General features: G+C 41.6%; 1 protein-coding gene across 1 annotated transcript in view; it reads left to right on the forward strand.

Annotated features, from left to right (window-relative positions):
• Positions 1-10,583, forward strand: part of SNX10 (sorting nexin 10) — a 30,705-nt gene extending 20,122 nt beyond the window's left edge. Inside the window, 3 exon segments of the mRNA XM_015853836.2 lie at positions 17-115; positions 7,619-7,834; positions 8,269-10,583. Of these exon segments, the coding sequence (XP_015709322.2) occupies positions 17-115; positions 7,619-7,834; positions 8,269-8,347 (394 nt within the window). The 3' untranslated portion in view covers positions 8,348-10,583.
• Positions 10,584-12,205: the final 1,622 nt, after the last annotated feature.

A 12,205-nucleotide genomic window follows, 5' to 3' on the forward strand; every position in this document is an offset into this window, starting at 1 on the left:
CTTGTTCTTTATAAAGACAGTTACCCGAACTGCCATCTAAAACTCCCTTTTTCAATATGAACAATCCCCATCATGTGGACCATCGTCGGCGGGGTCTGCAGGAGTTCCTGGAGAAGTAAGTGTGTCTCGTCTCAGTGAGGTTGGCTTTTTTTATGATGTCATCGACTTGGATTGAACGTAGCTCATCTCTAACATCATCTCTGGTACCTGAGAGCCACCTTGTGGCCGTCTTTACATGCTGCATATTTTGCTTTATTTGAGTGAAGTCATATTTCATGTACATGACTTCCAAGAATAAGCTAGATATTCTTTATAAAAAGAAACAGACCTCTTTCCATCTATTTATTCACGGAATATCAGTATCACTGTAATGAATTCTGGGGTCTGTACCACTGAGAGCTTGGGAAAATCTGATAGTGAGTTCTTCTAACATGGTTCTACCTATAACGCCAATTACTGTGTTTACCACTGCCAACATAAACAAGCTGTAGCAGCTGTGTTAATTTTCACTACAGCTGCAGTCTGTATAAAATCACTCAGCTGTGTGGTTATGTAAAAGATTTACGTAGATGAACATAGCTAGACTGTGACCTGAGTTTCAGTGGAGCACTGTATTAGTTCCAGCAGTGCATTGCTCAGTAATGCTGCTATAAAGCCCTTCACCATCTGCAGTGGCAGAGACCTCATTGCTGTAATTTCTGCTTTCTCTGCCATTATCCTATATCTCGCCTTTGCTGTTATACGTGCAGACCTGTTTGGTGTTGCTATGGCAGAACTGCGAATGACTTTGGATGCTGCGTTTAACCTCTGTTTGGATTAAGAGTATATCAAACCTGGGAACAGAGACATTAATCTTCTATTGTTATTAAAATTTCTGAGAGGCAGAGCTACAAAACCAAAGGAAGAAAAATCATTTAAGAAGACTTTAAAACCTTATGGCCAGGAGGCAGAGAAATACAGGGCCCACTGTTTTTTCCAGTCAGTCTGTTACAATTATAGGTTTCCATAGCAGACTGTAAATGCTTGCTCGTGAAGTGTATACATTAATCGGAACAACTGAAGGTGGGGGGAGAGCTAGTCATTGCAGAGGCTGAAGGTACATGTACAGTTGTATTCAGGATCTGTGGCTGGAAGGGTGGTTGATGGTATATAAGATGAGGAAAGGAAAGCAGAAAAGGATATGTGTTTTCTTGCCCTGAGGAGAGAAAGACACTGAAATATTGCCTCTAGAAGCACAGTCACTAATACTGATGGTCAGCTGAAGAGTACATAGTCCAGCCCCTGTGTCTGAGCAATTCTGCCTTAGCTGTGCCTCCTCATGGAGTGGTGAATATTTAAAATCACTCTTATTTTAAAATAATGTTACCAGGTTGACCTCTGCACTAAGGTATGTTATCTCAGCATCATAAATAATGACAACCACTGCCTGTGCTTCAGGAGGCAAAACACAGAGGTAGGTTATCTTAAAACAGCTCATCACATTCTGATTTTGTGGATGCCTGTTTTGACAGGGTACTGACAGGAGAAAACGATGGCTTGTTGAGCATTTTGCCTTGCTGCTTTTAGGCCTGGAGTGAGGAAAGACGCATCTCTGTAAGGAAATGATTTAAACACTTCAACTTAGATGCCGTTTAGAAAGGTGTCAGCTTTCCCTCAGCCCTTGGGGCTATCTGGAAGGAATTTGCAGAGATACATTTGCGTTGTGACGAATTGACTTGGCAAATTGTGTGCTGTAGCATTGCCCTCTGCTGGTTGGCATGTTAGACGTACTGCTATTTATAGTAGGGATCTTTCTATTGGCTCATCCATATTTCCGTGATTCTTCTTTCTTTCTGTCCAAATAAGTCTGGATCAAAGGATGTATTAGTTCTTATACTGGAAGAGCACCTGGGGGACTCATTGGCTGGTGTGTTGTCTTTAAGTCTCATGTGTGATCATTGCTGATTTTGGTCTGCTCCAGCTAACACTACTGAGAGTGCTCCAATTCTTCTGTCTTAATGTATTGGTGATTTACATATAGCTTGTTTTTACAGCTGATTTTTCTTTGTGGGAAGAAATCTGTGCCACCTGTGTGCACCTGTCAAGGTATAGGTTTATAGATTAACCAATTTCAAATACCCACATGTAATGCAAGAACACAACCTATATTCAGTATGCTGTGAGCTTATTGGATTGAAACCATACCTGGCAATGGAGTTCAGGGTTGTAAGAATAAGAATTCTGCCCTGTAGCCATTGCTCTGTGTGAGAAGCTGCTACAGCTTCTGCCAAGACAGCAGCCATGTGCCAGTGTAAGGATTCTGCTGCTGGAGGCAGCACCCTGGGAGCACTGTAGCATCACATCTTTGTCAACTGCTGTAAAATGCCTTTGTTCTTCTTCACGTGTCACTCTACACAGCCAGTTAGCATGGTGAAGTGCTTAGAAAAGACCTCTATGTAGCTTCTTCCTGTAGAATATGCCAATAGCTGGAAACTAAATCTGAGCTGTAGAGTTTGGCCAAGTCTGAAAGCGTTTCCCATTTTGATTTGGCTTTCCCACACCGGCATTGGGGTAAGACCTGCTTTTCTTATAGGTTATTATCTCTGAATGATGAGGAGCTATAAGGCTTACTCCTTGCCTGGGCGTGATTTAATATTTCAGAAGTCCATTTGCATTAACGGAAGCCAGCCAGTCCATTTTCAATTACAAATTACTCTGCAAGAATAAGGAAGATTACATTGGTGGTTTTTTTTTTTTTTCTTCTTGGTAGGTATCCTCACGCATTTGAGTATGTCTGTAGGTAGATTCACTGGGAAAGCTTACTCTTAAATTAGAAGTCAAAATTAAAACACTGCCTTATAGTAGTAGATTCTACAAGATCCCTTTTGCTTTCATCCCTGAGTAGCTGAATAACTTTGGGGTTCAGATTGCCTTCTTTCACACAAGCATGAGCTGGCACATAGGTAGAGGACACTTTACTAAGAGTTCTCTGCAGGGTGATGTGTGGGAAGCGGGGAACTGGCTCTGAAGGGGATGGATCCCAACCTGCCAGAACTTCTGTGGCTGCTTGGTTAGCACTGAGCAGCAGGAGCGTATCAGCCGTGGGCAGGTAGGGTTTCCTCCTGTGAGTGGTGGCTGCCTCTTTCCAGTGAAGCAGTTCTGAGCAAAGCATTGAAGCTTTTTTCCTATCTGGTGAGGGAAGCAAACCCATTGAAGTGAATAATGCTTAGCAGACATGCTAATTCTTAAATGTATTCGTTATCAGATCCTAAACAGTTGCTTCACAGTTGCTCGCTATCAGTAACATTTCCTCTGTTATAAAAAAATAAATGAATGAGCAGGCACAGTAGGCTCTTTAAAAGGAGGAAATGGAGCTTTGTTTACTGCAGGCTGAGCAGCCCTGTGCTCACTGCGAGAGGCCAAGCGGATGTTCAATAGAGGGCACCACAGTCCAGGCTGTGATCTGTTGTCTCTCAAGTTTTATTTTCTCCTTTCTCTCGTGATATGATGTAAATGGGCAGAGTAAATTTGTTGAAAACAAAATCGGAGTGTTAACCTTCCACACATATACGAGCGTGCATCTGTCATTGTATTAGGTTACAGTAGATACAGGAAATCTTTAGTTAGGATTAAGTTGTACTGTTCGGCCATATGTTGTTCTCTTCCAGCAGAACAGTGTATAATATACCTAATAAAATCATGTTGAAGAAAACCAGATTTTGGACCTTGTCCAAATAAGACGAAGCACATGTTTTGTCTTTAGTAAACGTTCTTGCTGTAACGTGGGGAAGGAGAAATACTCCTCATATACTACCCAGCGTTTCCTCAAATATGACATTACTTTTGGATGAGGAGTCATATTTTCTGCCCCTTTTCTTTAAGGGTCCAGAGATCACGAGCACTTACTGAAAGCTTACAAACAGAGATTCACATGGCCACGAATAAAAAATGATTTTATTAACTCTAATTCAAATGTAGAGCCTTCTCCTGCAGCCCCCTTAATCACATAAGCAGTCATTATGCATCTGAGCAATCTGGCTGAGAGGAGTGAGATCTCTGACAAGTAATGACTGCTGATGTGATAAAGACTCGCAGGATTTAGCCTTTCATTGTTATTCTAGGCATGCACAGAAAGTCTGTTGTTCTCTTAAATGCGTCCAGTGAGTTTATAGGAATTATCATTGTGAGCCCCATGACTCTGACATTAGCACAACTGTGGACAAAGCTGATTTACATCACTGCAACTGCAGCTTTGCATTGACACCTGTAGTCATAAAAATGCTGGAGGAACACCGCCAGTGCTTCGGGTTGGATTCAAACAGTGTGAATGCTTAGCCTGTGCTATGGCATTAATATTATATATGAGCATTAATATTAGGACATCTTTTCTCTTGCTTTTATGTTTTTCTTTTATGTTTCCTGCTTTTTATGCTGTGCTGTGAGATTTTGACCTTGCGGTCTGTGGAGTCCAATATGTATTTCAGGGGTGCAGCACCTCTCACAATAAGTCCCCAGCTTGGTGAGGGCCTACGGGGCGGCTGCTCTGCCAGCCCTCAGTGCTGCTCCGATACCTGGCCTCGAGTGTGTGGTTATTTCCTTGGCACAGGATTTCCAACAGGAAAACACAGTGCTTACGGAGAGAGCAGAAATTGTTTTTCACTTTGATTGCTAGGAGGATGCAATTAAAAAGTGATCTAACCTGTTGGATCAGATGGGGGGGAAGGAGGAGGGGAATGGGGGCAAAAACTGAGTTATTTTTTAATTAAAAGAAAGGAGAAACGTTTCAAGAGTACGACTGGGTGAAAGGTGTGCGTGTTTGCATTTGTTTTAACTGTTCTGCAAAATGCATAGTGTATTTGATGTCTACCCCCGCCCCCAAATGTAGGCGTGCTATTTAGCTTAACCTACGTCTCTCCCCCGTTCCTTCCCTGTTTTCTTTTCCATCTTTTCGGCTCCAGATGGCGCTGTGAAGCAGAAAAGAAAACCCCTGCGAAATAATGAGTCCCATGTAAAGTAAAATTGGAAATTGAATTATAGCAGCAAAGAAGGGGAGGGGAAAAAAAGGACAGTAGCCTTGAGGTCCCGATCAGTCTGTACTCTTATGGCTTTTGTTTGCTGTTCCATGCGTTGGGTTACTGCTGAGTTAATAACGGTGCTTTCGCAGTTCAAGGCTTAGCAGAATTGTACTGGACGTGAAATAAAGCTAAAATGAATTTGTGTCCAATATCATTGACATTAGCGCTCATTGCTCCTCTGGTGTAATGCCTCAAACCATCTAAAATCAATTTTAAAGATTAGCCATTATTTTATAAAGAAAATAAAATAAATTCCGAGCAGCAACCGAGCTGTGAGTGTGGCGTAATGGCACCAGCAGTTGGTTACTGGTGTTTTCACTGGGTGGCAGGGAAACTTTGGAAGGTAGAGGAAGAGGAAAAGCAGTGAAACTAAATGCCATGGGCAGAATTTAATCTCTTGGCTTTTGCTGTGTTACTTTGTATTAGACACGCCAACGCTTAGAATTGCAGAAATGTGCATCCCCTCCTTGTGCTTACAAGCCTGGGAAAACGGGCAACTCTCCTTCCTCGAGGGGTGAGCTCTGCGACGCTGTTTTTATACTTTAATACTTTTTCCCCCCCTTCTTTGTTAAGAGGAGGAAAAGAGGGAGGAGAAAATCGACTCCTGAGCGCACAAACCATAAATGTGGATTTACTGTGTAGAACAGTATATTTTTTTCTCTTGTATTTTCTGTCGCAATGTTTGTCGTCTTTTTGGACCGTATGTTTATCACAAGTCGAGGCTGAAATCCTCTGTTAGCGTCCAGTGAATGATGACTTTTCAAAGCATTCATGAGGCTGTTGCTGTCAAGGTGTGTAGACTTGTAAATTCTGTCATTTGGGTCGACTTACAGGGCATTTGCTTGCTTCTTTATGAGCACTAAGAAGCTTTTCAGTGTGTTAATACACTGCATGCATTGGCTTTACAGATACGTACTCTGTTTGCTATGTTTATTTTTCATTAGAGTTGTGAGAATTTATATGAGGTTAAGAAGACAACGTAGGCATGAAAATGTGTTTGAGTTTCAGTGAAGTCTGTTCCTTCTTAGACGGAGTTTTATATGCACCTGGTAGGTCACTGGGCTCACCGGAGGCATTTCCTCACTGGAAGAAGTCAAAGTTTGAATTATTTGGTTGAGAATGCGTGTGTGTTTGCCCAGGCAATGGAAATATGTGCAAACACAAATATCCCGCGTTTTCAGTTAGGCAACTATTATTGTTTATTTGGACTTTCTGGAATTCTGGAATTGTATGGGCTCAGGTAAAACTAGGCATATTCTAGCATGTTAATTAAACGCTGTTGTAATGTTGGCTACTTTAGAGCACGGATTTCAGAACGTGTTTGTATTTTAAAACGTTGCAGTCCAAACACTTCATTAGTCTTATTTGATAGAAGGAACTGATCAGTTATGCATTTAATTTTCATCAGGAGTACCTATCAAATGCACTGTGTCTTACTGCTTTTACAAAGTCTAGCATTAATGTCATTTCTTATCTCCTACTGCGTAGTAATTATTTGGGGGGACAACTGCCGTAACCTAAATGGGTAGAAATAGGTAAATAATGACTCCTAATAGTTTGGGTTTCTCTAAAGATATTTAAGTAAGTTTTATGGAGTGCTGTTTGGCATGGCCTTAGTAATGAATTTACTCATGCGGGTAGGAAAAGCTGAATGTACGTATAAGCAAAAGGACTCTTGTTACACATTCTAGGGTATACAAACAGAATAACTCTTCCTGCAGCTAAATGCTGCAGCAAAACTGCAATATATATATATATATATATTTCAAAATAGTGGTGTTGATCTGCAATTTTAAGTCCTTGCAGAAGTCCCTCTATGATGTTCTGCGTTACTGGAACGTATTACACTTTCTTTACTCAGTACTGTACAAATGCAAATGCTCTGTGCTAAATGTATTTGAAGATTTAACTAGAAATATCTATAAACCAAATGGAAATGGGCTTCCAGAATGCTGGTATGAAACTGCATGTAAGGTTCTCTGAGAACTGTTTAGAGGTATGCTTAAATCTGTGCTCAGTAGCAGCATTTTTACTCTTGCTTAGATGTATGCATGTAAACAAGTTCTGGCTAACGCTGGCTCTGTTGTTTACATAGATTTGAAAGTTCTGACGCTGCATGTATCTCAAGTTCTTTGTCCCTGTACACACTTCTTTGCCCAACCAAAGACACTGGTGACTTGCAATTTTCAGAGCTCAGCTATTTAAAAACAGCTATCAAAAAAGACCAAATTTTCTTAAGAGTCTCTGCCTAAAAATCATCAATTAATCCACGTGGTAATAACAGATGGTTACGTGGAAGAAACGTCTTTCAAGTTATTTTTATGGCAGATGTGTTTAACTCTTAGCTTTGTGGGTTTTTTTTTACTCACCCAAAATTCCAAATAACGTAAAAAAGCAAATAAAGCATACCTAGTCATTTTAAGTTCGTTACCTTCTGTAATTGTTTTAGGATTCGGAAGGAATCTTACAATCAGGGGCCTCATCAAGAATTTGTTCGGGTGAAACACTTCAGAACATGCGTGTATCCGCGTAGAAACATTGCACTTCTCTTCTTGTTTTTAAAGGATTCTACAGAACGCATTACTGCTCTCAGACAGCAGGCTTCACCTCTTCCTACAGACCCAGCTAAGTCCGGAAGATATGGAGGCTTGTGTCTCTGGGCAGACCAAATATTCTGTCGCTGATGCGATTCAGAAGTTTGCCTCTTTGAACAGGCGCTTTCCTATAGAAGATGAGGAGAGAAAAAAAGGAGGAAATGGTGCAGACTCTGATTCGGAGAGGTGATTTCTGTGTTTCCTTACTTTGAGATTGTATATGTATACACTCGCATGCGTGTGCTTCGGTTTTTTGTTGATGTAATACTAAGATAATGAAAAAATTAATTGACTGAGATTTTATTGAGCTGTGACAGCTCATCATAGAAGTCTTCACACACACCTCCACACTGAATTAATGAATGCAGTAGAAATTCAATTATCTGCATTCTGATTATGTGAATTTCATTTAGTCAGACTTGAATTATTCGCGTTTAAATTATCTTGCTAAAAAAAATATCCAACTGCACTCCAAATGGCTAATTAAAAGTCCAAATTTCCTGTCTCTCTTTGTGACTGGAGATAATTAAAGTTCTCCTCTGTTACTCAGGCTTTGAGTGTGTTGTGAAAACCAATTTCCTCCTTTTATTTTATTTTTTTCCTCTCCCCTATTTCTGCAGTTCATCCTCCGGGCTTGGACACAGTGATGACAGCATTTCATGTGGATGTAAAGCAAGCCTAGCTTCTGAAGAATCGTGAAAGATCAGTTCTGTGTTCTTATCTTTAAGGACAGCACAAAGTGGTTTCTCCTGTGTTTACTAGTTACATACACCACATCAGTGCAACTTGCTAGCAATGTGCACCTAAAAGACTTGTTTGTCAACACAACAGTATGTCCTTACAGAGTTTTTAAACAGACCTTGATATTATTTCTTTGATTTATTACATATGCTGACTCAGGTCTATGTGTTACCTATTGCATTTACTTCTCTGTAACTATTATAATCTCAGCGTTGGGTTAGTCATGTTCTGCTGACTGACGTGGCTGTTAAAATATTTCCCTTAGTGAGTGCACATCATAGTGCTGGAAAAATAAAGGCAACTTTATCCTCAGCTTTAGAGTTTGGTATATCATATCAAACACAGTCAAAGCATCTTTTTGTAACTTGCAACAGAGAAGTTTCATCTTTAGAAGTCATTTGACATTGGTGATGAAATTACACACCCCACAAGGTATTAACTTTTTCAAGTAGCTCAGCAACATCAGCAAAACAACCTTTGTACAAACTACATGCTGCTGACAATTTGAGATATAAATATATATCTGATCTTTCTGTGATGTTTACGGAAAGCCTGTTTTTGTCATGTACAAGAACTGAAGGCCAAAATTCTTGTGTATGGTTGCTTGGTAATTGGAAATGATAATAAAAAATGACAGAACTTATAGGGTTGTTGAGGATTCTCAATTCCCAGGGAAATTATGGGTACTCGTTCCCAGTGAGAATCTTGGATGCAGTCCATTGAAACCAATGGCTGAATTTTCCACCATCTGCACTGTGGATGGGACTCCACCCAGCATATTTAACTTCAGGCACCTACGTGAAGATATGAGGAGCCACGCTTTAATGTAGCGGCATAAATGCAGGCTGTCATTCCAAGGTGACGATGATCCCATAGCTGCAATGAGCAGCAGCGTGAACACGGGCTCGAATCTTAGGGAATAAGGGGAGCTGCCGGCTCCATTGTGGCTGCAGTTAGCACATGGATATGGAGCGCTTTGCAAACAAAAGGCAGCCTTGGATGCAACTTTGTAACCACCGATTCTTATTTTGATTAAACATCAGCGCTGCTCTTTATTGTTAGCGGCAGCTGCGGAGCGTCTTGTCCCAGGCTCCGCCAAAGAAATACGTTTTGCTGTGGCGTTGTATTTATATTTGACATTTAGCTGCTATTAAAAAGAGCTGGGGGGTCTGATGGGCCCAGCAGCTTCCCAAGCCTAAAATGGTTGTGTGCGTCCTCTTTAAGAAATCTGGGGCCACTTTCAAAGAAGGAGCCTTGTTCACCTCCCGTGCATTACAGAAACAATAGATTATGAACTGGACACCTCGTAAAGGTTAACACAGGCATGTGCGGGCACGCTTTTTTAAAGCATCCAGCTGGGAATCTGTGTAATTTTAGAAACGTGTTTTTAATAGCCTGAGGATAACATCTCTTAGGTAACTGCTCCCAGCCACTGTTTTCTGTTGATGGCAGCGCTTTCCTGAGATAAACACCCGTGCTTCTTTTTGCTTAGTCTCATCGAATTGCACAAATGGATCTCTCCGCCATCTCGGCTCGTGTGCCAGTTAGCAACAAAGCTGTTTGAACGTAACAGTGATAGCGTTTAATTAAAGCAACAAGTTATTGCTAAAAGTAGCCTAAAAGCAACTCTTGGTGCCACGCGGGGACGGTTCCGTTGCACAACTTTGTTTTTGCAGTATTAGAAAAAATCCTTTGGGGAGTTTATTTAAAAGATGGGGAAATATGAAGCTGGAAATGGGAGCGATGTCAGGGGATGACAGTGTTGTTTTTATTTAATGAAGCATCAAATGGCTGGGTTTTCTTTTAGCTTTTTCTCATATTAGTTTTAGGTTTTGTTTGGAAAGCTCGAGCCGGGCTGCTGAAGAACTTCACCACCCTGCCCTGCAAACCAGCCCTCGATATTTGACAAAGTGCAGAAGCACAGAGCATGGAGAAACCTTTGTGGCTGTTTTGTTTTCCCGTTCCAGGAGCTGATCTGTTTGTGAGCTGCTGACTAGATTCCAAACAAAGGTGTTCCTGAAGTGAATATCAGCTCTGTTCTTATCTCACTGTTTCCCTTTGTCAGACTGCTCAAAAGTTGGAATTCTACAGCAGCACTTTCTTCTGATTGGACAGAAATGTGTTTAAATATTTATCTTCTCACTGTTGGTTGTACTACTGCATCTTTATTATTATTAAAGAGGAAAGAAAACTACTCTGTGTCCCAGTATTTATTTTGCATATCAACCCTATGGAAGTGCACGTGAATGCCTTACAGCGCTTTAATTGGAAGTGTTAGTTATATTTAACTTACATTGAAATGTATTAAAAGAAAATTGGTGCCTTTTGCAACCTGAGCAACGTGGGGGTTTCCAGCAGGGTCGTACATTTTGCTTTTACAAGAGCAGCCCTGGAATTTGGAGAGTTATTGCTTCATTTTGAGCCACGCCATTTCCTGCTGGTCTTTCAAACAGGGTAATGCTGAGTTTGTTATACATCTAATTACTGCGGCCTATTGCAGCTAATGGCAATAGTTTGGTGTTCAAGTAATGGCACCCCAATGCTGTGCTTTAGCTTTCACTTACAACGCCACATCCCCATTTTATATGTCAGTTTCTTAAAAGTTTTCAATTAATTAAACCCTGATACTCCTTCTATCCTGTGTTTAAACCTACCACTGAGGCTTCCTCTTTTGTTTTCTATCAGCGCCCTATTTGCTTTCACTTGCCCTGTATAATTACAACTACTTCTGTATGTGTACGTTCACAATTTTTTTTCTTTTCTTTTTTTTTCTTTTCTTTTCTTTTCTTTTCTTTTCTTTTCTTTTCTTTTCTTTTCTTTTCTTTTCTTTTCTTTTCTTTTCTTTTCTTTTCTTTTCTTCCTTTCCTTTCCTTTCCTTTCCTTTTCTTTTCTTTTCTTTTCTTTTCTTTTCTTTTCTGTCCCTTTCTCCCCCTATCTTTTTTATAGAAGTGAAGAGGAAATAGCTCCAGCCATACAGGCTGTCGAATGACACAGTGTGCACTTCCAGGACATTGTGAACAACCTGTTACTGTGCCATTGGAAGATGTTTAACAAGAAAGATGAGCGAAAAAGACATCTTTTGGACAGCAAATCTTCATGACAAGAGCAGGGTGCTTCTGTACCCCCCCCCCCCCCCCCCACACACACATACACATACACACACGCACTGTCTGCAACATCCCATGAGGTTATTCTAAATACGTTGCAATGTTTCCTGGAATCCTATTGAAATGCTGTGGCTGTGCAGTACCGGCGACTGTCACTCAAAGCGTAGGATGTGGTTTGGCGATGGATGATGGCACAGAGCTGTGTGTTTCTCTCTGCGGCTTTTGCAAGGCTGCATTTTGCCCTAACCCCAAAATACAAGCTGATTCAGTTCGGGAAATACCCACATGGAAGTCACAGCACAAGAGAAAGGGTCGGGGTGGGGAGGATGTAGCAATCATTGCGGTGCAGAAGCGTTGTGCTGCAGTTCTGCAATAACGCTTTACCTGCCCGCTCCTCCCCACCGCGCCCCCGACTGCTGGATTACCCGTGGCAACCGCAACCCGTGGCAACGGAGGGGGAGAGATGGGGAGGGGGAGAGATGGGGAGGGGGCTCCGGGTGAGCACGAAGAAGGGGGCGGTGGCTCCGCGACCCCCACCCTGCAGAGGGGGCGCCCCTCCGCGCCGCCAGGAGGCGCTGCGGTGCAGCGAGAGGCGCGGGGCCGCCGGCGCCCTGGCGGTGACTGCGCGGCTGCAAAGCAAAGCAAAGCAAAATATTAAATCCTTTTGTTTTTTGGTTTATTTTGCTTTGTCTTGCTTGCTTGGGCTCCC

The sequence above is a fragment of the Coturnix japonica genome, chromosome 2 (genome assembly GCF_001577835.2).
Source record: "Coturnix japonica isolate 7356 chromosome 2, Coturnix japonica 2.1, whole genome shotgun sequence".
NCBI classification, from domain to species: Eukaryota; Metazoa; Chordata; class Aves; order Galliformes; family Phasianidae; genus Coturnix; species Coturnix japonica.